Source organism: Dryobates pubescens, chromosome 15 (genome assembly GCF_014839835.1).
Source record: "Dryobates pubescens isolate bDryPub1 chromosome 15, bDryPub1.pri, whole genome shotgun sequence".
Taxonomy (NCBI): Eukaryota; Metazoa; Chordata; class Aves; order Piciformes; family Picidae; genus Dryobates; species Dryobates pubescens.
This window is the reverse complement of record NC_071626.1, coordinates 26,965,027-26,990,972: the sequence shown is the minus strand read 5'-3', so window position 1 is coordinate 26,990,972 and position 25,946 is coordinate 26,965,027. Positions and strand designations below refer to the sequence as shown.

General features: G+C 46.7%; 1 protein-coding gene across 1 annotated transcript in view; it reads right to left on the bottom strand.

Moving 5' to 3' along the window:
- Nucleotides 1-25,946, bottom strand: part of KDM5A (lysine demethylase 5A) — a 67,166-nt gene extending 41,220 nt beyond the window's left edge. Inside the window, exons 1-11 of the mRNA XM_054167933.1 lie at nt 25,610-25,946; nt 23,743-23,820; nt 22,605-22,727; nt 18,927-19,097; nt 18,312-18,446; nt 13,288-13,393; nt 12,680-12,768; nt 7,858-8,016; nt 3,668-3,787; nt 2,358-2,516; nt 664-845 (exon numbers count right to left, since the gene is read on the bottom strand). Coding sequence (XP_054023908.1) covers nt 664-845; nt 2,358-2,516; nt 3,668-3,787; nt 7,858-8,016; nt 12,680-12,768; nt 13,288-13,393; nt 18,312-18,446; nt 18,927-19,097; nt 22,605-22,727; nt 23,743-23,820; nt 25,610-25,774 — 1,487 coding nt within the window. The 5' untranslated portion in view covers nt 25,775-25,946. The remainder of the gene's footprint in view (nt 1-663; nt 846-2,357; nt 2,517-3,667; nt 3,788-7,857; nt 8,017-12,679; nt 12,769-13,287; nt 13,394-18,311; nt 18,447-18,926; nt 19,098-22,604; nt 22,728-23,742; nt 23,821-25,609) is intronic.

Below are 25,946 nucleotides of genomic sequence, written 5' to 3'. Positions count from 1 at the left end.
TGACTTAACCTTTCGTGACTTTTTTTTCCCCCCAAACAGAACAGCTGAACACCAGAACACTCCTAGGATTGTTCTAGAAGTTGGAATTGCATCCATATTTCTCTTCTCTTTACTAGGAGTATTTCCCTGCATACATAGATCTGCTACTACCTGTCAGCTCTGATGCCTATATAAGCCCTGCTGCAGCAGCCTCCACTTCCAGCATGGGGCACACCCAGCTCATACCATCAAGCAGTGAATTGTATCCCTCTTCAAAATCAAAAGCTTTCTAAGAAAAGATGTGGGCCTGCAAAGTAGGATTTTACAGTGACACTGGATTTGGGGCAAAACAGGACTATTTAATGGGTTAATGAAAAATACCCAAGCATGTAAAACAGTCTCTGAAGTTGCTTTTAACCTGCCTCAGCTGAGAATGTGGAACATTCATCCCTGGAGATATTCAAGGTGAGGTTCTGGGCAACCTGATCAAGCTGAGGATGCCCCTTGCTGACTGCAGGCAGGGTTGGACTGGATGACCTTTGGAGGTCCCTTCCAACCCAAACCATTCTATAATTTAGCTGCTTGGTGAATAACCTGATCAGTGTGAGGAGGCATTTTCAAGTGAACTACAAACTTACAACAAAAAGAGGGGTGTGAGGTATACTGACAGAGAGGAGCCCATACCAGTGCAGGTAGTTGATGGAATAGCTCCAGTGATCTTCAATGTGCCAGCAAAACGAGGAGAAGCACATCCCCACGTACAGCCAAGGCACCTTCATGCCAGAGATATCTGCATTGATGTGAGCAAGCACTGATTGCTCTAGAATTGGCATGTTGTTCAAGTTCCAGCCAGAAAGTGCATAATCCTGCCAAAGAAAAAATGAGAATTCTGAACAGCTCAGAAGAATGCAAGGACACCAGCTCCAGAAAATGAATGTAGAGAGGAAGAGATCAGCCTGTCCCTTCCTACAGCAGACAGAGGGCAACATTCCTCAACCACCAAGCATCAAAACTAGGAAAAAATTCCTTCAATACCTTACTCATCAATTAAACTGAGATTTAAGGCCAGGCTAGTGTTTCAATATACACAGCCCACCATCTTTGGCTCAAGGTTGTGTTTCCCCCCTCCCAGGTTGATAGGTTTCATGCTTTTCTGGTGGAACAGGATACGAGCAACACTAGGAGAAGAACAAAACATCTGATGTTGGTGTTTTACCTTTCAGACCTACTTTACTGCACTGCAGTTTATCTTGACCTTCTTTAGGCATCAGTTCAGAAAGTTTTCTCAAGAGGAGAAATTCCTACCCACTTGTTTCTGAGAAGTCAGCAGCAGTAGCTCAGCCATTCTACCTTCACTTTCAAATACACACAGTTTGTACAGAAACGGAGGATCCAAACAGACTGCCTGAGCAGTTCACTGCTGTGCTTTAATATCAGTCTACTTTCCACCTTAAAACCCCTGTGAGCACAGATTCACAGTCATCCCAGAGCTGGTGGAGGGACTGGTCACACCCTCAGCTCAGCCACTTATTCCTGCTGTTTCCTTTGTTCTGATAACATCAAGACAATGCAGTGAGTCAGATGATTTCAGTAATCTGGCTAGAAATCTCTTTTTTTAATTACTACTTTTGTACACAGAGATCAACAAGCACTTCTGACTCACTAAGCAGCTGCACACCCACTGCGTGGCCAGGTAGGAAGATGCAGGCACAGACGGAAGACAATAGCGAGCAGGATTTACCTCTTCCAGTGAGCAGTGCAAACTGATTTGGGACTGTGTAATTACAAACCCACACCTTTATTCTCATTCTGGCTGAATTGAAACACATAAGTAGCCAGAAAATTGCTGTGAGGGAAAATAGGTACTAGACTTCCTAGATGTTCTTTCTCATGTTTTCTACAACAGGGTGCTGCACCTACTTCTTTTCAATTCTTGTAGCCTGCACAGCCAGAGAAACAAGCTGGATCAAATTCATTTGTTTCACCTATTATGAAGCTCCCCAGGAGGTCAGAACTGTTTTGTCAGCTAACTCTATAAGGAAAGGTTTGGAGCAATGGAAAAGGAAAAAAAAAAGCAACCTCAAGTCTCCCCATAGCTGGGACAGGCTGTAACGATCAGCACATCTCTGCCTGCGAGGATTCAGGGATACAAACCAGGTGCCACTAAATAATGAAAAGCAGCTTAGCTGTCAGTAATCAGATCTGGGAAAGCAGCTCAAGTATCAGATGAATGCCCTGCTCAAATAGACTCAGTGCATGCAAAAGCCCTCAGCAATTTCTTTGTGAAAAAAATCCACCCCCATTTCTGACCTAAATTCTTAATGTGAAATCTTATGCAGAGCAAAGAATGGGGTCAGGGCCCATATCCTGTTTCTCACCTCCTCCTCTGGCATCAGCTTTCGTCGGCCATCCTTCACTGGGAAGCCACTTCCGAAGTCCTTGGAGGAGATGTCGGCTCCGTACTCCACGATGACATCTTCCTCTATGCTGCTCACCAAGCGCCAGAACTCCTTCTCCACAAGCTCGGTGGGAACCATCTGAAAGGGGAAAGGATGTTGAGAGGGTGTGCAGAGAAAACACAAAGGTTAGCACTTAAGCAATGAACCCTGATGGATCCCCTGTGAATTTTCAAACACCTCTCCTCTATCTCTTCAAAGCCACACAGCTGGATCTGTATTCCTCAGCTGGGGCTGCAATGGAACAGAAACAGGATGCCACATCATAAGGGATGGAAGGAACGAAAGCCAAGATGAGGTTACCAGAAGCACAGCTAAAAAGAAGGGGAGGAGGAGACAGCCAGCAGCAGCCAAGCAGAATGAACAGCATGCAAACTCCAAACTATTTCAGAGGACAACAACCAGAACTTCTGAGTAACAGCAGGGAAACTCACATCAAGAATAGTGTTTGAGACTGCAGGCTTCCCATAGCTCACTACAACTCTGACTTACACACATTCCTTGATGAAACTTATTTGTAAGATAAGCTTTATTCCTTGCTTTGCTCAGTATCCCAATCCTGGATCACAAAGTGGAGTACTTCAGTGGCAGAAGCTTTAGCAAAAATGCCCATAAATCCCTAAAGAAGCAGGAGAGGAGCTTGGTGCTGCCTGCAGTCTACAGAGCAGTGGAATGATGGAAGTGTGCCAAAGCAGAAATGCTAGCTTGAAAAATGCTCCTGAGGTGCATAACACACACAAAACCAAACCAAACACCACCACCAAACAAACAAACAAACAAAAAACCAGCCACCACCACCCAGGCACCACATGATTATCAGACAGATTCAGACGATTGACTCTTCTCCAGGAAAAGCTTTTAAGAGGGAGGAAAACAATGATTTATCCTCTGAATGCACTAAACAAAGGCAAATGCCATAGCAAGGGCAGGAGAAGGGCCCCTGTGCCAAGCAAGAACGAGATACTTAGCTCAATTCATCAGAAAGTGCAAGAACTTTATCAAGTACAGCAAACAGGGTATCCCCTAACGAGCCATGAAGCTGTTTATCCATCAGAGGAAAAGGTTGGAATGAAGTTGAAGTGAGCCCAGATGTCTGAAAGCTCAGTGATTTGTCTGCATGTTTGAAGCCTATGGTACTTCTTCAAACAAAGCTAGAATGCTTCAGTCAAAATCCAGGATCAGCTGAAGCCTCTTCTCCCCTACAAGGAATCACAACAGAAGATGGAACTCACATGGACTGGCATGTTGAAATAGTCAGACTTGAAGTTATCAGCCATTTCACCAAAGCTCTGGAGAGTGTATTCCCTGACAGCTTGTTCAAATCCAAAGGCCTCCCGGGGTTTGTTGCACTCCTAGGAGACAGAACATAAAAATACTGTTCCCAGCAGCAGACAATTGTTACATTTTTAGCAGAAAAATCCCCAGCGTCCATCTGAGTCCTTACCAAGCACAAAAAGCTAGCAGTTTGGGGTGCTCTTCCTGCTCAGGAAGTCCTGCCACAACGGAAACTGAACAGTTGTTGCACAGAAGCTAATCTAACATGGTGAACCCCAGTGCTCCACACTTCTGCTTTCTCGTGCAAAGCTAAGTTTCGTCATCAACCTCTGCCAGCCACAGCACAAGATGTTCAGCCAGCCTAAGGCACGCTGGGTTCACACTCCTGCAGAGCTGCTGCACAAGAACAAACCCTGCAACTCCATCCATCTTATCAAGTCAGTAAGCTACCAACAGATTTGGTGCTGATAAAACATAGAGGAGGAACAAAAGAGAAGGAAATTTAAACATGCAAGGCAGCTAACAGCAGACATGGCCCACCTGACAGAAAACCTCCCACTGTTCTACCCCCATTCAACCTAAACCTCAAACAGTACTAGTTCACACTTCAGCTGCTGTCCCCCCCCACTAAAACAGTGTCCTTCTCTGCCCCTTTGTATCTGACCAAAGTTTGTTTATATATATACATGACATATTTGAACACAAACACGACAGAACTATCTGATGGTTTTTTTCATAAAGAAACAGGACTGGAGCTCCAGGTCTGGAGCCCTCCATACAGGAAGGACATGGACCTGAAGTGCTACAAAAATGATCAGGGGGCTGGAGCAGCTCTGCTGTGAGGACAGGCTGAGGGAGCTGGGGGTGTTCAGCCTGCAGAAGAGAAGGCTCCATGGGGACCTAACAGCAGTCTTCCAGTACTTGAAGGGGCTACAGGAAGGATAGAGAGAGACTGTTTGCAAAGGCCTGCAGGGACAGGACCAGGGGCAATGGCTTCAGACTAGAGCAGAGCAGATTGACATTGGATGTTAGGAACAAGTTCTGCACCATGAGGGTGGCGGTATACTAGAACAGGTGGCCCAGGGAGGTGCTTCAGGCTCCTTCCCTGGAGATACTCAAGGTGAGCCTGGACAGGGCTCTGGGCAACCTGATCTAGTGGAGGATGTCCCTGCTGACTGCAGAGGGGGTTGGACTGGATGACCTTTGGAGGTCCCTTCCAATCCAGACCATTCTGTGACTGGAAGGTAATTCAAAGGATCAGTAGTTTCTGCTTCTTCAAGAGGAACTCTCCTCAGACTGTGCCCATCATTTACCAAAGCACTTCTTAAAAGGAGCCTGCAACAGGAGAGTCTGTCAGCACTGTCACACAATGCTGACCTGAATACATGTAAAGAGCCCTTTAGCCTTCTTAGCTTCTGTTCCAGCTCCCTGCTGATAACAGCACATGAAGCTTCTGTGCACAACTAACATGAGGCAAAAAGCACTACTAAGCATTTCAAGTATCTTTCTGCTGCTATTTGTTTACTGTCCATTACATAACACAGTTATATTTTTTCCATACTTCCTTTTACTTTCAAACTATTTCCAGAGGTTTTCCAAGTACTTTCTGTATTACTTGCTAGTACCAACTTATTTGGCATCTTAACTTCCCTGATTTTGTCCCTACGTGCATGGTTTTTTTGCCTTGGGAATAACACCATACCCCTGTTTTCACTAGCAGTAGGAGTGAAAGCTCTTCTGCCCCTCAGCAGGACCTGGACAGGCTGAGAGCTGGGAGGGCAGAAGTTCAGTGAAATGCTACAAGGGCAAGTGCAGTCTTGCATCGAGAAAGAACCACCCCATGGACCAGGAGAGCAGCTCTGGGGAACAGCACCTGGGGGTCCTCATGGACAACAGGTTGACCATGAGCCAACAACATGCCCTTGTGGTCAAGAAGGCCAATGGCATTCTGGGATGTATGAGAAGGGATGCAGCTAGCAGGTCAAGAGTGCATCTCCCCCCCCTTCTATTCTGCCCTGGTGAGGCTGCATCTGGAATAGTGTCCAGTTCTGGGCCCCTCAGCTCAAGAAAGACCTCAGGGAACTGCTTGAGAGTGCAGTGCAGAGACACAAAGGTGATGGAGAACAGCTGGGGCTCTGGCTTGGAGGAGACCTCATTAATTTCTATAAACATGTGAAGAGTGAGAGTTGGGAGGACTGAGCCAGGCTCTGCTCAGTGATGCCCAATGGCAGGACCAGGGGCAAGGGGTGCAAGATGGAGCACAGGAGGTTTCATGTAAACATAAGGAAAATCTTTTTCACTGCGGGGGGCACAGAGCACTGCAAAACGCTGCCCAGAGAGGTTGGGGAGTGTCCTTCCTGGGAGACATTCAAACCCCTCCTGGCTGCATGCCTGTGTGATCTGCTCTAGGTGATCCTGCTCTGGCAGGGGGGTGGACTGGATGAGCTTCTGAGGTCCCTTCCAATCCTAACATTCTCTGATTCTGTGTGAAATTTCTTCTGAATCAAACCCCTTCAGTCACTCCAGCTACAACCATGTTCTCTAAACTGCCCCCACACTGGATTCTTGTAGCCTGCTGTGACCGTTTGAGGCTGTGCCTTTAAGACAAAACAGTGCTGGGACACTGGCTGAATGTTTTCGGTACTAGAACCAAAACAGTCTGATATTCTAAACGAATTCCATTGGTGGATGGATAAAATGCAACTTTAGATTGTGGAGCAGTTGGAATTTTTTTTTTCCTCAGTTCAGTTTGGTTTGGGAGTTGGGGGAGTTTGGGTTTCAGCCTGTTCTCCCTGCCTGCTTCTTTGCAAACTGCTGGAGTTGGCCTTCAGATAAGCAAAAACTAATCCTGCATGGGCTTTTGAAGCTTGCTAACAATTCTTTCCCTTAATAACTTGCCTTTCTTTCTCTCTAACCCCTTTTTGGGAAAAAAAGGGAGGTAGGGGGGGAGAGAGGGGGTTACAGGGAGGGGATCCCTCCTGGGGGAGGGATTTTTGTTGTATTATTTCTCTCTGCTGTATATTTCTGTGTATATATTGTAAATACCTGTATAGATTGTGTTATATATAACCTGCTTTCCATATATGCTTGTAAATATATAGCTTTGCTCCTCTGACTGGGTTTAGCTGTGGTTTCTTACTCTGTGGAGGAGGGAGAGCTAGGCCCTCTCTCAACCTACCACACTTGCTAAACACTCCTTTATTGATCTCTTTCAAGGGAACAATAAACAAAGCAGCTGAACCCACTCTGTGAGCAGCAGCCTCAAGGGTTAGTTGGTTTTGCCTTGCCTGTAACTATGATTTCCACCTCTCTCAACAGCACTTCCCTGAGTTCATCTGACAACCTAAGCTCTCTTGCTGAGGGGCTGCACAACTATTCATATACAGCACCATGAAGCCCACAGCCAGGAAGGGTGTGGGCAATGTGGCAGGAAAGGGGCACACGCAGCTGGGGGGCTGTGCAGCTGCCCCTCTGGCAGGGGGGCATGGGCTCAAAAAGTTAAAGCCAGTTCCAAAATTACAGATTTAAAAGCTGCAAGCTTTTCCCCTCTGAATCCTGCATTTGTTTGCTCAAGACATCAGCAAACCAACCAAGTGATGGTCGATGCCTTCAGGGTGTTGATCAGTCATCTGGAACCTTCTTTTTGCAACACTGACATTCAGCCAGCTTCCACTTTCAGAGCCTCATCAGCTCCTTTTAGTCCAAAACAAATACAAAATAGATACATTTTTCTAGGTTTCTTTCACTTTCTGCTACAAGCTCTTCTCAACAATGCCAGAATGATTTCCCAATAACCAAAGCCCTGTTAGGCCCACAGTGCATACTTTAGTCACTTCATTTGACCACGCTGAATCACCTACCACAACCCTACTGCTCACCCTCATTGCCCTCAGCAGCTTATCAAATCCAGTTTCAGCTCTTAGCACACAAATGCCAAAGTTTTAGCTGTGGCAAGTCTGAAAGGAACATGTCCTTCTCCTCATGGCTCATCAAGCAAGAGTAGTGGAGATTGACAGCTCATCGTGACAACATTCCAAACAGAGCTGTGCCTTCTACCCATAAGGAACAGCATCAAGCTGAACTGCTCTTCTGCTCTTCCCAGGAACACAAGCACATGTGGAAAGCGCAAGCTGATAGTGAACTGTACCTCAGCAACGCACTTGGGACACCTCCAGTCCCCCTTGGGTACGTCAGGTAAAGGAGGAATCAAGCAGAAAGTGTGGTAGCTGTCATCACATCCATCACAGAGCAGCAGTTTGTCCTCGTTATTTCCTCTGCCACAGAATAAGCAAACATACAGATCGACCTGGGGAGAGAACAGGAGAAACAAAAGTTGTTGCCAACTCCTTCATTCAGAATCTGCCTTCCCTGAACTCAAAGGATATAATCCCAGGCCAACACATCACCATCATCAGTAAATTTGCTGATGACACCAAGCTGGGGGCAGGAGTTGATCTGCTGGAGGGTAGAGAGGCTCTGCAGAGGGACCTCGACAGGCTGGACAGATGGGCAGAGTCCAAGGGCATGAGATTGAACACATCCAAGTGCCAGGTTCTGCACATTGGCCACAGCAACCCCATGCAGAGCTACAGGCTGGGGTCAGAGTGGCTGAGAGCTGCCAAACAGAGAGGGACCTGGGGGTGCTGGTCGATGGTAGGCTGAACATGAGCCTGCAGTGTGCCCAGGCAGCCAGGAGGGCCAATGGCATCCTGGCCTGCATCAGGAACAGTGTGGCCAGCAGGAGCAGGGAGGTCATTCTGCCCCTGTAAACTGCACTGGTTAGGCCACACCTTGAGTCCTGTGTCCAGTTCTGGGCCCCTCAGTTTAGGAAGGAGGTTGACTTGCTGGAAGGTGTCCAGAGAAGGGCAACAAAGCTGGGGAGGGGTTTGGAGCACAGCCCTGAGAGAAGAGGCTGAGGGAGCTGGGGTTGCTTAGCCTGGAGAAGAGGAGGCTCAGGGGTGACCTTATCGCTCTCTACAACTACTTGAAGGGAGGTTGTAGCCAGGCAGAGGTTGATCTCTTCTCCCAGGCAGCCAGCACCAGAACAAGAGGACACAGTCTCAGGCTGCACCAGGGGAGGTTTAGGCTGGAGGTTAGGAAGAAGTTCTACACAGAGAGAGTGATTGCCCATTGGAATGGGCTGCCCAGGGAGGTAGTGGAGTCACCATCATTGGAGGTCTTCAGGAGGAGACTTGATGGGGTGCTTGGTGCCATGGGTTAGTTGTTTAGGTGGTGTTGGATTGGTTGATAGGTTGGACTCGATGATCTTGAAGGTCTCTTCCGACCTGGTCTGTTCTATTCTATTCTATTCTACAGTTTCCTCTGGGTTTTGAGAAGCACTGGTAATGAACAATTATTCCTCAATTTCCCAAAGCAGTCCTGTGTGGGAGGCAGCTGGACTTTGGGTACTGATTCAGTTCAGTTAGAGAATCATTTTCCATGCAGATCAAAGCAGAACCTCACTGGAGTTATTCCAAGGCAAAAGTGGTTTATAGTTTTCAGAATGTTGTGCCCTGCCTCTCTTTAAGCCTCTATCATGGAAGACAATTCAAACTAAACCCCCACAAAGGGCAGATGGCTGAGGAATATCTCCAACAACTATTCCAGAACCACAGATACCTTCATTTTGCAACAGCACAGTGACTATCTGTAATGGAAAGAGCACCCAGCAAGCCCCATAAACCTACAGCTTTCAATCTAAAACTCCAAGGGGAAAGGAACTGCCTGTAAAAGTACCAACTTTTCCAAAGCTTCTCTACAACAAAGGATAAAAAAATCCAAGTTATAAGAGAGCAGCATTAATCCAAAGACAACAGCAAATGAATTTTGCAGGGGTCTGTCCACGATATTCTCTCAGCAAGACCACTCAGTGGGAGATATTCTCAGGGACAAAGGGGCAAAAAAGTTCTCAAAAAGCATCAATATTTTTTTCTTTGCTGTTGCTTCCTGTCCAGAGGACTTTTAACTTCATATAAACACTGAATACAGCACTGAAGCTCTAAATGATGAAATGGTGTTGCTACTTTGGCACACTTGAAGAAATATCTGCTGTATGAATGTTTAATAACAGGGACTTGATGAGTAACTTGCTCCAAATCCCACTACAACTCCAGGCAGTCACTGGGAAACCTTGGGTAATGCAGTACTTGCTTGACACAGCTCAAAAGACCAGAAGTGGTGGGATTGGTTTTTGGAGGTCTGTTTTTTTCTCATCAAGATGTCACCTAAAACATTCTGATGAGAGCTTCACAGTTGTGTTAAATACTTGATGCCAGCCCCATCTCAATTACAGCAGCCTAGGGGAGTATGCAGCTTCCTAGCTCTGCAGTAATATGCTTCTGGAGAAGATTGCTTAGGGGGAAGGGAATAAAAAGGAAAAGATGTACCTCATTTCACAGATAATGAATGAGGGAGAAGTAGAAACAGAAGGGCAGCACAGTATTTTTCAGACAGAAGTTCCATCAGGCTGATCTATCCCCTGTGCCCTTCAAAGACTGCTTTCCTTGAAGATCTCTCATCAAAGTATACAATAAGGTGTGGAACCAAGCAGCACTAAGTCACAGAACTTCACAAGATCACAGTTACAGCAGTGAAGTTCCAAAGCAGTAGTTCTGCTACTACAGGCTTTTCATTTTTTTACAAGGAAGAGTAAATGGAAGGAGCAAACAAAAACATTTCTGAGTAAAGGAAGAGGAAATGGAAAGAGTAAACAAATGCAGTTTTGAATAAAGGAAGAAACTAGAGAAAATCCTTTTAAATTAAAGCACACTTACACCAGTCACAAAACTTACCAAGCTTAGGAACATCTTAGACTCAGAAGTAACAGTACAGCTGTCTAATAAAACTGAAATCACACAGTTTGTCACAGTGATCTCATTTTTCCATATTCAACTTCTCCTACATATTTTTTCCCAGAAGTTATTTCCACATATAAAAATATAGTTACTATGGAAGGTGACCAGAGAAGGGCCACAAGGATGAGGGCTGGAGCTCCTCTCCTGTGAGGACAGAGAGTTGGGGTTGCTGGAGAGGAGAAGGCTCCAAGGAGACCCTCTTGTGGCCTTCCAGTATCTGAAGGGGGCTACAAGAAAACTGGGGAGGGACTTTTGAGGGTGTCAGGGAGTGATAGGACTGGGGGGAATGGGGCAGAAATAGAAGTGGGTAGATTCAGATTGGATGTTAGGAAGAAGTTCTTCCTCGTGAGGGTGGTGAGACACTGGCACAGGTTGCCCAGGGAGGTGGTGGAAGCCTCATCCCTGGAGGTATCACAGTATCACTAAGGTTGGAAGAGACTTCAAAGATCATCAAGTCCAACCTGTCACCTCAGACCTCACAACTAGACCATGGCATCAACTGCCACATCCAATCCCCTCTTGAACACCTCCAGGGACGGTGACTCCACCACCTCCCTGGGCAGCACATTCCAATGACGAACGACTCTCTGGGAAGAACTTTCTCCTCACCTTGAGCCTAAACCTCCCCTGGCACAGCTTGAGACTGTGTCCTCTTGTTCTGGTGCTGGTTGCCTGGGAGAAGAGACCAACCCCTTCCTGGCTACAACCACCTTTCAGGTAGTTGTAGAGAGCAATGAGGTCACCCCTGATCCTTCTCTTCTCCAGGCTAAACAACCCCAGCTCCCTCAGCCTCTCCTCACAGGGCTGTGCTCAAGGCTTCTCCCCAGCCTTGTGGCCCTTCTCTGGACACCTTCAAGTGTCTCAATGTCCTTCTGAAACTGAGGGGCCCAGAACTGGACACAGGACTCAAGGTGTGGCCTAACCAGTACAGAGTACAGGGGCACAATGATTTCCCTGCTCCTGCTGGCCACACTGTTCCTGATGCAGGCCAGGATGCCATTGGCCTTCTTGGCCACCTGGGCACACTGCTGGCTCATGTTTAGGTGGCTGTCAATCAGCACCCCCAGGTCCCTCTCTGTTTGGCAGCTCTCCAGCCACTCTGACCCCAGCCTATAGCTCTCCATGGGGTTGCTGTGGCCAAAGTGCAGCACCTGGCACCTGGATATGTTGAATGCCATCCTGTTGGACTCTGCCCATCTGTCCAGTCGGTTGAGGCCCCTCTGCAGAGCCCTTCTGCTCTCTAACTGACCAACATCTGCTCCTCAGGTTTTGCAGGCCAGGCTGGATGTGGCTCTGAGCAACCTGATCCAATGTGAGGTGTCCCTGTCCATGGCAGGGGGGTTAGAATAGGATGAGCTCTGAGGTCCCTTCCAATCCTGACAATTCTGTGTCTTTCAGTTGCCTTGGCCTTCTATGGGTAACATTTAAAATAAGCTCTTCTAGGTGCTCTCAGGCTAAGAAACAAAGAATGGCTGAGTTAGTAGGATGAAAGACACACCATCTTCATTCATGGTGACACACACAGGCTAAATTTTGATGCTTAAAAAGTTAAAATTCTTATGTTATGAAAGACATTAAGAAATACCATCCACATCTTTTCTATGGTCAAACATCAGCGTGCTAGAAACACTTCATTTTCCCTCTCAGGGGTTTTTCTTGCATGAATCTCAATAATGACTAGCTTAAACTCAAGCCAGAAAAGACATGAAAGCTGGAACTGCTAAAAAAAAACCCCAACCCAAAAATAGAGCCTCCTGAAGGCCCAGAGCACCTCAAAATAGCTTTTAAGGAAGTAGTACTGTAACTGTTCTACAAAGGGGAGCGCCAATAGAAAGTGAGCTACTGAAGGCATGCAAGAAGTGTGTGGCAAAATAAAGCCCTGAAACCCATCACAAGCAAGAAACTTCAGGTTGCAACACTCTTCCTACCCCAGAGATTCAAACAGAAACCTACAGTGTAGGTTTTTCAAGCCACTGTTAATTCTTCCCATAATAGTATCATCTCCCACCCATTCATCTGTTTCTGGGGCAGGGTTGGGGGAGTGTTTTAGAAGAGAAAGAGTTTAGGGCATCGATTTCTGACTGTCAGAAATCAGAGCAGAAGAGCCCAACTTACGAAGTTGACGGCAAGGGTCCCCTTGCGCTGCCTCATCTGCATCCCGAACGCTTCCGACCTGCTGCCCTTGCGCCTCCTCGTCACCTCATCTTCAAGGAAAATGCAGTTCAGTGTTATTCACATAGATCTAGATACATGGAACTTGCAGAAACAAAACAGATGCTCAGCCTGGTCTCCTGCCTCACAGAAGCAACCTGGTGGCCTAAAGCAAGCAGCAGTGCCTCGTTATAGCTGGCCAGTTGAAAATGCACAGGGTGTGGTGTGCTTATCCTGATGACGTCCAGCACCTTGCAGAACAGACCGAATGGCACTCAGAATTTGGGCACAGTTTCAGCACTGCCAAACCCTGTTTGCCCTTCCAGTCCCTCAGTCCATGCAACAGGTGCTTAACTGTTATTGTTACTATGTAATGCACAAAGAGCTGAAACCGCGGGGAGCTGCAGGAAGCACGCAGTAACTCTCCCCTGCGGGAAACCCTAGAGTCCTCAGCTGCTTTCTTTCTCCAGTCAGAATGATTTGCTTACTTCTTAGGGCTGTCTCTTAGAGACATGCAGAAAGACATAACAGCCTTGTTAATTGCTAAAGCAACGAGCCCAAGATTTCATTACCCTCTTTATCCTTTGCTCCCAACGCCAGCCCCATCATCTTGGGTCCAGCTCCAAAGATCTGCAGCTTCTTCAGTTCAGTATTCCTACTCATTTCTCCAGCCTCCGCCTGAAAACAAGACCACACCAGCACAAGCCATCAGTATTTTCCTTCCAGATCTCTTCATCATTTATTTATACCCTACTCTTACACAAAATCAGCTCATCAAGAGAAAGAAAACAGCAGCACGAGAAGACAAACGAACAAAGACAAATGGAACAAGAGACAGCATTTTTGTCCCGTTTGGGTTGCAGATAAACCAGAGAGTCTGCACAGCAGGAAAGAGAACAAGGTTTGACATTCAGAAGAGAAAAAACACTGCCAGAGTTGTATATTCCACAAGCACCACGTTTCAGTTAAGTCCTTGGACTTCAACACTTGCCCTGTTTGGAGGTTTTTGTCCTTGAGCAGACACATTCACTGACACTCTGAGTTCCAAGCTACTTCCTTAAGCTCTGCTGCTCCCGAGTTTGTGATGAACACAACTCCTGCAATCACAGTTACTCATGGTGCCCCTGCAACCTCAAAATCAGAGGTGGAAAGATCCATTAGGAGACAACTCCATGCCCTACCACTGTTGTTTCCTGGAGTGTTCTGTTCAACTGAACTTCTTCCTGTTTCCCATTCATCACCTACCTTCATTTTTCCAGACTGTTGCCACAAGCCTGACAGCAGTAAGATCCTTCATGTTCTGTTTTCATCTGCAGTGCTATTTTCATGTTGAACCTTGCTGGTTTTGTTGCCTCCTCATACTCTGAAAATGCTTTCTAAGCTACTAGAGAAGGCCACTAAACTCCTCATTTGCAGTCTTCCTCCTGAAATTCACTCCTCTTAAAAGATCTCAGTAAATCTACTTCCAACAAGGTTATCTTCAAGTAAATTGCTGGTAATACTTCCCCTGTTCTTTTCCACAGAATTATGGTCTGATGCATGAAAAGTATGGACTTGAGGGGTGGGCCACAGGCTGGATATGGAATTAGCTGGATGGTCACACTCAGAGAGTTGTGGTCAATGGCTCAGTGTCCAAATGGAGATCAGTGACAAGTGGCATCCCTCAGGGGTAGGTGCTATGACCAGTGCTGTTGAACAGCTTTGTGAGAGGCATGGGTAGTGGCATTGAGTGCATGAGCAGCAAGTCTGCAGATGCTGCCAAGCTGTGTGGCCTGGCTGACAGGCTGGAGGGAAGGGATGGTATCTAGAGGGACCTGGTCAAGCTTAAAGGTAGGCCCAAGCCAACCTCATGAAGTTCAACAAGGCCAAGTGCAAAGTCTTAAACCTGGGTCAGGGCAACCCCAAACACAAACATAGGCTGGGTGAGGAATGCCTCAAGAGCAGTCTCAAGGAGAAGGACTTAGGGGTGTCAGCTGATGAAAAATTGAACATCAGGGAAGGGACTTTTTACAAGGGCTTGTAAAAAGCATCCCTACAGACCTCTGTGGGACTCTCTCCAGCAGATCCCTGTCCCTCTTCAACTGGGGAGCCCAGAACTGGATGCAACATTCCAGGTGAGGCCTCACTAGGGCAGAGTAGAGGGGGAGGAGAACCTCCCTGGATCTGCTGGACACACTCCTCTGAATGTACCCCAGGACCCCATTGGCCTTCTTGGCCACCAGGGCATTTCTTGCCATTTTCTCACTGCTGACAACACAAAGCTGAGTCACACTTCCACACTGTATTCTCCAGAAGTTAACTTTGTCAAACTGCAATTCCATTCTCAGCTCTTCTCTCTCCTACAGGATGCACACAATTTTTGTTTCCTTCACCTTCTCAACCAGAATTACACCCCAAAGGCTTTTCTTGTACGTGGGTGAATGCTCAGGACGTGCTGCAGGCACACTGGGTTCACACACCATCTTCTCTGTGTTGTTAAGGGTTGGACAACTTCAAAACATTTGCATCCTCACCACCCCACCCCCAATGCACGAGACCAGAAGAGTTGCAAGCAAGAATCCATGTATTTACAAACTGGGAGAAGCTGTCAGCACAACCCAGAGCTCTTTTGTTCCACATCACTGCTCTCAGGGAATGGAACCTTTCACAGCTTATTCAACTAACTTTGCTGTTTTGCAATAAACCACATCTTTAAAAGACCCCTGAAAGCAGATATACTACTCAACATTTGGGTTAGTTTTTCAGCTAATTCCCTGGCTACCAATAGCCCCTGAAGAGGGTATCAATTCTTCACATTTTTTTCCCAGTGGTGGATTTCTTGAGCAAAGATAACCCCACCCATGGGTTTGCCTTTCCCTGTGGGAGGAGCTACCCACACTGCCTTTCCCAGCCACTTTCCCATGGGCACTACAGGGACCTTTTCTCCCCTCCAGAATGTTAGGGTTCTGTTTGGGCAGAACCAGGAGAGTTAGCAGTTCCTTTGGAATTAACCAGCCAAGTGGCTTCTGCTTAACTTGCATGCCCAGTCATGCTGTAACCTTCTTAGACAGTTCCCACACAAACTCAGATCCACCCCAACAGGTTATCTAGGAAGATCCACTACCCTTTTTTTTTCCTCTCCTCCTAAATTTCAACTTTCCTTAAGGACATTTTCTTTTCCTAGCTTGAACTGATTCTACTTTTTTGTTGTCCTCTTCCATTCAGAAGCAATGCATTCAACTGACAGCTGACTGCAGGATCCAAAGAGTCTCAACCCATCTTCCAGGACAGAGATTCCTCCTTGTGTTTTCTTTCATTTTTCACTTTCTCTAGCAGTTCAGTAGTTTGGGGGTTTCTGAAGGCCTGCCACCTCCCTTTGTTACTGAGGAGCTTTGTTTATTGCTGATTATGCTATTCATGCTTTCTTATTCATCACCCATTCTTAGAGGAGCTATCTGCAAGCTGCAGAGCATTCTTGGAAAGTACTTGCAGAACTTTACCGAGACGCAGGGGTCAGTGCAGTCAGCCATCTCACTACCCAGGCCCTGGGCTACTCAGCACACCACACAAAGCCTTCAGGCGTTTCAGCTAGGGCAGCAGGACATTGAGCTAGCAGCTTTTCACATGATTTGCATATTGCCTGCTCTCTGAAGACTACTGGAATTCTGTGATTGAGACAATCAGTGGTACAATTCCAGGTAAGCACTTCAAACAGTAAGCAGAGTCCTGCCTGCCATAAGGAGGGGCACTGAAAACTGGAACCATGTCTCAGCATTCCCCAGACAGTTACACTTCCACCATTTGGGGCTACTGAGAACAGGTCTTGGTTTCTAAGTACAGTTTCACAGTTGACTTCACAGAGTTACACATAGCTTCCAACAGAGCCAAAAAAATACTTCTTTTGGCTAAGCAAGTAGGTTGAGCTTTATCTGCACTGAGAGACTAACTTCAGCCACTTTAGTAACTCTAATGTTTAAAAAGGAGGATGGCTACAGGCTTCATGAAAAACAGGTAATTAAATCTACACACAGACATATTGAAAATGGACTTCTGGCAGATGATCCAATTCAGATCAACTCTCATTTCTGAAATGCCTTTCCACTGAAATGCAGCAGATATACTGTGCTGCCATCACCACAGAATCATTTTGTTCCAAGGCAAAAAACCAAGACCCATTATTCTACTGAAAGGAGAAGAGGACAAGATCCCACAGGATCCTAGTAACATGGTGACACTTGAATCATGAGAAAGGCCACACCAGCATTATTCCACATGCTTTGTTCAAATTCCACTGAATTCCACAGAACAAATGACTGGTTCAGTTCCTGCAGCATTCACAGCTTTTCTGGATAGCTTGCTAACAATACAGGGCTGGAGAGATCTGGTAAGATCACAGCCCGGGACTGCTTGTCTGATGCATTGTTGTGTGGCTACAGTAACATCAAGTCAGTCTCAGGAAGCTGAGAAAACAGACTTTTAAAGGCAGTTTAGTGTAAATCACTCACATCACCAGAGGAAAAGATGAATGTTTATGAAGATACTCAAAATATCTTGGTGATAAGAAAGATGCATTTGAAAGAAGCAATTTAAGAGCATTGGAAAAAAACTTTGTGGTGCTTTAGTAAGCCTGGAGTAGCATCAAGCAAGTACTAAGTTTGTTGCTTATAAATCCAGCTTTGCCCATGTTTTGCTGACAGGCCTGCAGGGAGCTACTAGCCATTCTGTGAAGAGCCACAGGATGCTGCCAGCAACAGATAGCTTTGCCAAAAGGTGAAGGCCTGCTTTGAATAATGGAATCACAGAATGTTAGGGGTTGGAAAGGACCTCGAAAGATCATCCAGTCCAACCCCCTGCCAGAGCAGGATCACCCAGAGCAGATCACACAGGAACACACCCAGGCAGGTTTGGAACATCTCCAGAGAGGGAGACTCTGCAATCCCTTTAACAGAAGCAAAGGAGCCAGCAGGACAAGCCTTCAAGATTATTTCTAATGACATAGTAGTTAAAATGGTGGTGATTCAGTCTGAGAGTCCCTGGAGGGTATTCCCAGGATTTAACATCCCCTAGTAGAACAGCAGAATTTCTTACAGCACCACCAATCCAGAAGAAAAGAAACTGCCTTTTAGCAGAACCCTTGTGGAAATCCTGCTTTGTTCCTTCAGCAAAGCAGTCTGCCCAGCTGGAGGGAATCAGGCTAGAGTGCAATTGCCACAATGAACAAGGCCTTACCTAACCCTATTTGCATAACTAATGGGTACTTCTGAAAGAGCTCTATGAAATGTTGAATGCTGCATGAGCAGAAGTTTCATCATCATTTCACAAACAGCTTTCTAGCTGTTTAGTTTTCACAGCTAGATGAAGTACAAAGGTAGCCAGGCCAGCTGTCAATAAACAAAAAGCAGCCTTTAAACATTTCCACTTAAACAGTGCAGCTATGGTAAGCAAACCAGGCCTCGAAGAGGCATCCTTCTCTGGATTTTATTTAAACAAAGACTGCTTCCTGGTAGTGCTTTGGAGCAGGCTCCCACAGCCAAACAAAGGCCACAGCACTGCCAGCGCTGCCGTGCTGGTGGAGTCAATGTTCCCTCTGTAAAAGGCACTGAGCAGGGAGGGGTACCTGGGATTTGACGCGCCTGGTTCTCTTCAGCACAACGTTCATTCTTGAAGCCTGCTTTGGGGACACCTGGGCATCTGAGCTGAGCTCCTCAACCTCCACTTTTTCCTTAAGGTCCAAGTTTGGCTTTTGGATGCCCTGCAGGATCAGAACACAGAACACCAGGTTGATCGCTCAGGCACTGCCGATCATTCCATGGGCTGTGAATCGCTCTGCTGAGAAACAGGAGGAGTGGAATCCCACAGCGTGACACAGGCCGTTTGGAATAGAGAGCCGTTCATCTGCACGCCCTGTACACAAGGAAGCAATCTCAAGCTCACAGAGACAGACAGACATCCTCCCAAATAATCCTACCATCTTTTGCCCTGTTTTCCTCCCCAGGGAGGCTGGCCTCAGTCCTAAACAAAAGGGCTACCAGAAAACAAGGACACGGCGTCACGCTCCGGCTGCTGGCGCTGCTCTGCCACAGGTGAGCAGGAGGGTGGCTGCAGGATTCTTTACACAGCTAAAGCTTCTAAAAAGGCACAGACCTACAGTGCAGTTGCACATGCAGTAATGAATAGCACGCTACATGCAGTTTGGGTCCCCTCTTCATATCATGAGGCAGCAGCATCATACCATAAGGCTGACCCCAGACTGGAAGAGCTCATAGGGGTAGAGGATTCGTTCATAGTGAGACTTGAGCAGCGACCCCGTGCCTTTTCCTGGCAGGTAGCCAAGTCGACTCGCCACTTTAGACCATTTCTTCTCCTTAGTAACTACTTCAAAGCCTCCTTTGCTGGCAACAATCTGAAACATAAATAAAGAAGTGAAAGGGTTTGAGCTGCTCTTGCATATACCAAGAATCAACTGCACCAATCAGACGTTAAAAGATTCTATTAAAAATGACAAACCTCCCAATTTAGTCTCTGATTTCTGAAGGACTGCTACTTGAACAATAAACACTTACCTTCATTACTCAATACATTCAAGATGACAACTTTCCTAGCAAATGTAAATGGCACACTGTCCTAGACATGAGGAGCTGGACAGTTAAGGTTTACCATGTGTTGGAGAGAATTCAAACCCCACCATCAGAACAAACTGAAAAGTTAATTCCCACCAGACTTGCACTCTGATGCAAAACACAAGTCTGGCTAGAAGTGAAGCCCATTCTGACCAACCCCAGACAGAAGGGAATGTAGGAGTTCACAACTACAGAGTTACAGAAACTCTCACAAGGCTCTGAAAAGAAAGCACAGACTGCTGTAAAAAGAGATGGAGCCTTCCAAATTAACTCGGTCCAGTTTTTACACCTGACTTCAACTGGTTTGAGTCTAGTAGTTCACATACAGAACTACCACTGCTTACATTGACTAATATGGACACAGAACAAAACCCAGACCCTTTGCCTCTAAGCAATGATCATAACAGCACAAGCTGGTTCCTTAGAAACTCTGGCCCCATTTCCATTAGGTCCACTCCCTCTACAGATTCACTGTCCAATAGCTTAAAACCCAAACAGGTTTTAATTTTGCTGATGTTATTGTTTTGTATGATTATTGCATCTCCACAACAGTGTAGAGTCTTGCATGATGCTTCTTTGCACATGCTTCCTGTTTCACAGACTGTTAGAAACCTCAGTGGAGAAAAGTTTTGTTGCTGCAGTGAAATTTACAGCCGACGTAAATTCAAGTTGAATTGGTCGAATCATCAAGTTGAATCCATCAACTGTCTAATTCTGGTTGCTCCCATAATCAGAGACAGCTACAGTTAGATCAAGCAGCAGCATTACTGGCCATTTCTTTTAAATCCTATATACAGCAAACTGCTAGAAAGGCCATTTTATATCATAGAAGCAGATCATTGAATTAATAAGGTTGGAAAAGACCTCAGAGATCATCAAGTCCAACCTGTCACCCAACACCTCCTGACTAAACCATGGCACCAAGTGCCACACCCAATCCCCTCTTGAACACCTCCAGGGATGGTGACTCCACCACCTCCCTGGGCAGCACATTCCAATGGCTAACAACTCTCTCTGGGAAGAACTTTCTTCTCACCTCAGGCCTAAACTTCCCCTGGCACAGCTTGAGACTATTCCTAAATTTCAACTTAACTTCAAAAGCTCCATGAAAAATATTGATTTCTGAAATTAGCTATGGAAGAGCAAAGACTGGAGGAGCCACTGAGGAAGTAACCTTACACCTGAGGATCTGCAGGCAACTCAAATGTTCTGTTAACAGCAACCTGACCTTTCTCAGTAAGCCTAAGATAGTCTGCATGTACCAGCAAACCACCAGAGACGTGAAAAGAAAACCAAACAAAAGCAAACTGAAAGACATTTTATCAGCTTTGCTCTAGATTTTACCATCACTTCCAGCCTGTCACTCCTTGACTTAAGAAGATACTCAATTCATAGCTTTGAATTTTAACTTTCCCCCCAAAAAAAAACACCCTCATGCTAAGGAATGAGAAGTGATGCTCTGACCGAGAGGCACCAGAATGACCTTTTCTTAATTCCTTACCTTGCAAAAGGACTCTCCCCACTTACATGAACAACTCATCCTTAGCAGGCAGCTTCTGCCAGTGCAAGGATTTTGCCAGTGCAAAGGCAAATTCCAAAAGAAAAGAATGTATCTGTGTGCAAACTTGGAAAAAAACATATCACACAACTATAGTAGAATAGAGTAGAAGAGAATAGAAGAGAATAGACCAGACCAGGTTGGAAGAGACCTTCAAGATCAATCCAACACCACCTAATCAACTAACCCATAGCACCCAGCACCCCATCAAGTCTCCTCCTGAACACCTCCAATGATGGTGACTCCACCACCTCCCCAGGCAGCCCATTCCAATGGGCAATCACTCTCTCTGTGTAGAACTTCTTCCAAACCTCCAGCCTAAACCTCCCCTGGCGCAGCCTGAGACTGTGTCCTCTTGTTCTGGTGCTGGTTGCCTGGGAGAAGAGACCAACCTCTGCCTGGCTACAACCTCCTTTCCAGTAGTTGTGGAGAGTGATAAGGTCACCCCTGAGTCTCCTTCTCTCCAGGCTAAGCAACCCCAGCTCCCTCAGCCTCTCCTCACAGGGCTGTGTTCCAAGCCCCTCACCAACTTTGTTGCCCTTCTCTGGACACCTTCCAGCAAGTCAACCTCCTTCCTAAACTGAGGAGCCCAGAACTGGACACAGGACTCAGGGTGTGGCCTAACCAGTGCAGTGTACAGGGGCACAATGACCTCCCTGCTCCTGCTGGCCACACTGTTCCTGATGCAGGCCAGGATGCCATTGGCCCTCCTGGCTGCCTGGGCACACTGCAGGCTCATGTTCAGCCTACCATCAACCAGCACCCCCAGGTCCCTTTCTGCCTGGCTGCTCTCAGCCACTCTGACCCCAGCTTGTAGCTCTGCCTGGGGTTGCTGTGGCCAATGTGCAGAACCTGGCACTTGGATGTGTTCAATCTCCTGCCCTTGGCCTCTGCCCATCTGTCCAGCCTGTCAAGGTCCCTCTGCAGAGCCTCTCTACCCTCCAGCAGATCAACTCCTGCCCCCAGCTTGGTGTTGTCAGCAAATTTACTGCTGATGGACTCAATGCCCTCATCCAGATCATCAATGAAGATGTTAAAGAGGATGGGGCCCAGCACTGATCTCTGGGGCACACCACTGGTGCCTGGCTGCCAGCTGGCTGTAGCACCATTCACCACCACTCTCTGGGCTCAGCCTCCAGCCAGCTCCCAACCCAATGCAGTGTGCTCCCATCCAAGCCACTGGCTGATAAAGCAGTATAAAGTGTCAGCAACCCTTAAGCCTAGCTTGGTTTGGTCTTTAAGTAGAACAATTACTCCAGAAGCTGACATGATAAACCCTCACAGGTGAGTGTTCATGTCATGTAAAGCACACCCTGGGAGAGAGAAGGGAGTAATTACAACATGGCAGAACTGCTATGTCAGGAGCTGGACTGACTCAGGTGCACCTCTGCTTTCTCAAAACCCACCTCAAACTCCTGTAGCTCAACCATATGTGAAAAATGAGAACTAAAAAGCACGTGGCCAGCTGCCATCGGGATGTTCAAGCTGAGTGCAACCAACACATGCTGTATGGAAACCAACCCAAGGCAACTGATGTAACTGTGCTCCATGTCTGACATATCCATTCCATTAAAAAAACAAAACATACCACACTCTGTTACTGTATTCTTCCACTCTCCCATTTCATCTCTGTATTAATGAGATCAATGCTGTAAAATAAACCTTCCCTGTTGCTTGGCTTCCTGGTCTTGAATGAAAAACAAGGTCTCTGCCTGACCAACTGCTTACTCACCTTGCTCAGCCCATACAGATCCAGTATTTTTCTCTCCACCACAGGGATTTTTAAATTGGATCCTTGGAGTTCCCAAAATTTTGCTAACTGATCCAAGAAGTCCAGCTTCACTCTTGTCATTGCCTGCAATCAATGAAGGAAGACAAATGTATACAGCCCAAAACCTGAGTAAAAACACCTCACAGTCCTGAGGAAAAAGGCATGCCATGGGTTTGTAGTGTTTGTATGTCTGAAGTGCAACTTGGCAAAGGAGCTCTTTCTTAGTCATGTAACAAACCCCAGAAATAGAAATACTGACATAAAGAAAGATCTTTACAAACAGAAAATTGGAGATGCTTTTTCTCTCAGCATTCAAAAGCCTATAAACCAAACTCCTACCCAGGAGCTTCTGGGTTTGAAACCGAAATGCCACCCTTGTGAAAAATCAGCATTGCAGGGAGAAACACAAGAGCCATTATTAAAAGGTGCTTTGGAGGGGGAGAGTCACAAACAGTTTCTGTATCTGCCTCAACCATGCAGAAGGGCCTCCTCCCTTGAGTATTTCTGGAGTACTCAAACCCCTTTCCATTTACAAGCCAAGTGACAGATGACATTCTGGTGTAGGAGCACGACAAGGCTTTAAGAAAGACTACTGAGCAAACAAAAACCCAAGGCAGAATGGGACTCCTACTACCTTCAAGAAAGCTCCCATGGATTTTTGAATCATGAAATGAACCAACTGCAAGAAGACCACAAATGACTCAGTTCATTTTCAGGTTTAAAAGGCATTATCAAGCCAGCATAACATAACCAGGGGCTTCAGAACACTCCATATTTTAACAAAGGAAAAATTCCTTTGCCTGTGAAGCCCTGAAGGCTAGACACTGGCTCTTCTTACTAAACAACATGGTCCTTGGCATTCCTTTTAGATGTTTCCAGTTGAATGTGGAAAAAAAACAACCTCTTGTGGTTATTTTGGGTAATAAAATACAAACCAGACTTTTCTCAACGCTGTGGAGAGTTATTTTATACGAACTGTGCCGGTGCCAAGCGCAAACATTGCTGTGGCCTACGGGTTGCTGAAGTCTCCCCCATCCAGAAAGCTGCCAAAATGCCTTCAGTGCAAACACAAAGGTGTCTGAAGAGCGGAGCAGCTCACCTCCAGTTCATTCAGGCGCTGGATTCGCGGAGTGAAGCGAAAGCTCTGTACTTCACAGGCAAATGGAGGCTGCCAGTCCTACACAGAGACACAAAAACACACTTTACTGCTTCAAGAAATTTCCCCCCCCAAAGACCCTAACAACGTCTGAGCAAACAAGCTCTCCAGTGAATTAGCTTCTCGGTGTAACTGCTTACATCATTTTCCCATTTTATGCCATTCTTCTGCTTTGAAAATAATGTTCTTCCCACAGCATTGCAGTTTGGACACCCTCACAGAATTAAAAATATCAAAGGACATGAAAGAAAATCAGGTTCAAAGAGCCTCAGCACTCCTCACCTCACAGTGAGTTTAAACACAAGGGACACTCTGCAGCTTGCTGGTTATTTACTTTGAAAATTTCAAGTCCCATGCACACAGCACATTGCAAAATTCTCACAGCCCACAGTGACAAAGCCTAAACAAAGGAAGTTATTAGGCATCTGACTTGTTTCATGTTTGTCTACAGTCATTTCAATACAGATAAGATCACCAGTTGGGAGTCCTATTTTTCAACAGAAAGGGAGCCTTGAGCAATGACTTTCTCCATACAACCACACGTGCCTCCCAGCCCCAGCTCTCAAAACTGCGTGAAGACATCAAAACAAGCATCACTCAGCTTGCTAAGAGCTCTGAAGTTACAGCAGCTTATCTGTCCATAAATACAATAGTTAGGACGGGCCATTCCAGGTGGGCAAGCCCCACAAAGTATTCACTATTTACTCTGCTGCAGCACATAAAGGCCTCAAGCACAGCTGTAAAATACTTACAGCTCCTAATAATGGAAAAGAATAGCAACAGCAGAAAAGGTTAGGATAAAGCAATCCTTATTGCAGGTTGCAAATCAACCTGACACATGCACCCTGCAAACAGCTAAGCAATCATGCAGAAACGTGTTCCAACAGCCAGGGAAGTTCTGCTCATTCTCGATGAACAGGATCTGGATCCATTTCTTGTGGCCTCTCAACCTAAGCCATTCTGCTTATTTTAGAAAGGGCAGCCCCTTGGAGGTCAAGTTTTCACCACATCACTAAACCAACCAACCAGATTCCAGCAACCCAGACAGGTCAGGAGAAGAGAAAGGATCATGAAATCTAACCAGCAATCCCCATATCGAAGCTGTTCTCAGTTACATACCTTTCCCCTCCCCCAGTTTTCCTTCATCCCCTCTCTATTTTCATCTTTCTTACTTTAGGGCTGTATTAAAAGTTTGTGTATACTTTAATTACGAACTGATCTAACCACCTTTTGCTAAATTGGCTTATATTCTCGGCTAAATAGTTTACCAGATCATAGATCAAGTCATCGTCAAATGATCATGAGAGAGATTTAAGCGTCTCCTCCTCGACTGCTATGCATAAACATAATTCTCCTGCACCAACAAGCTGGCCGCACTTGTATTACAAATAAGGATTACGTTGATAAACAACGACCCATTAAAAAGAAATGCTCCTCCTCCTCCCTCTCCCCGCTCCCGGAGCAAACGTTTAATCTCACCTACGAAGCCCTGGCAGTTTTCAGAAGTACATTGTTGGTTTGGGGTTCTCTTGAAAGTAAAAACAGGGTGAAGTCGCTGGCATCGCCGTGCACTGCTAGCTTCTTACCTGATCCAAAGCAACCTCAACAAAACCTAACTCTGGTATCAAAGACTATGTAGGTTCCTCGGTGTCCCTGGCACAGGCACCGAGGCCTATGGAAGGCCACATACGTAAGCCCAGGCAAGCACTAGGAGTGGGGGAAGCGGCTTCCCAGGTTCCTACGTCCACAGTCCTGCCACCGAGACTGGCCCTCCGCCCTGCCCCCAACCCAGAGTCCGGACGGGCGGTACCTTGGGGGGCCGGATCTTGCAGATGCCCGTTTTCTCGGCCAAGCCGCGGATGCGGCCGATGAAGCCGAGCGGGTCGCTGAACTCCTCCCAGCTGGGCTCAAACACAGGGCACTCAGGCGGGGGCACGAACTCGGCCGCATAGCGCGACCCACCACCCCCCGACATGACGTCAGGGGGACAGCACCGGCGATGAGGGAGCGCACCGAGCGGCGCGGCGGGGCAGGGCGCAGAGGGGCGGCGGGAGTGGGCCCCTAGAGGAGGTCGGCGGGGCTGGACCGGTGGCCGAGACGCATCCTCCGGCAGCGGCTGCCGGGCAGGACGGTCGCCGGGGGGAGCA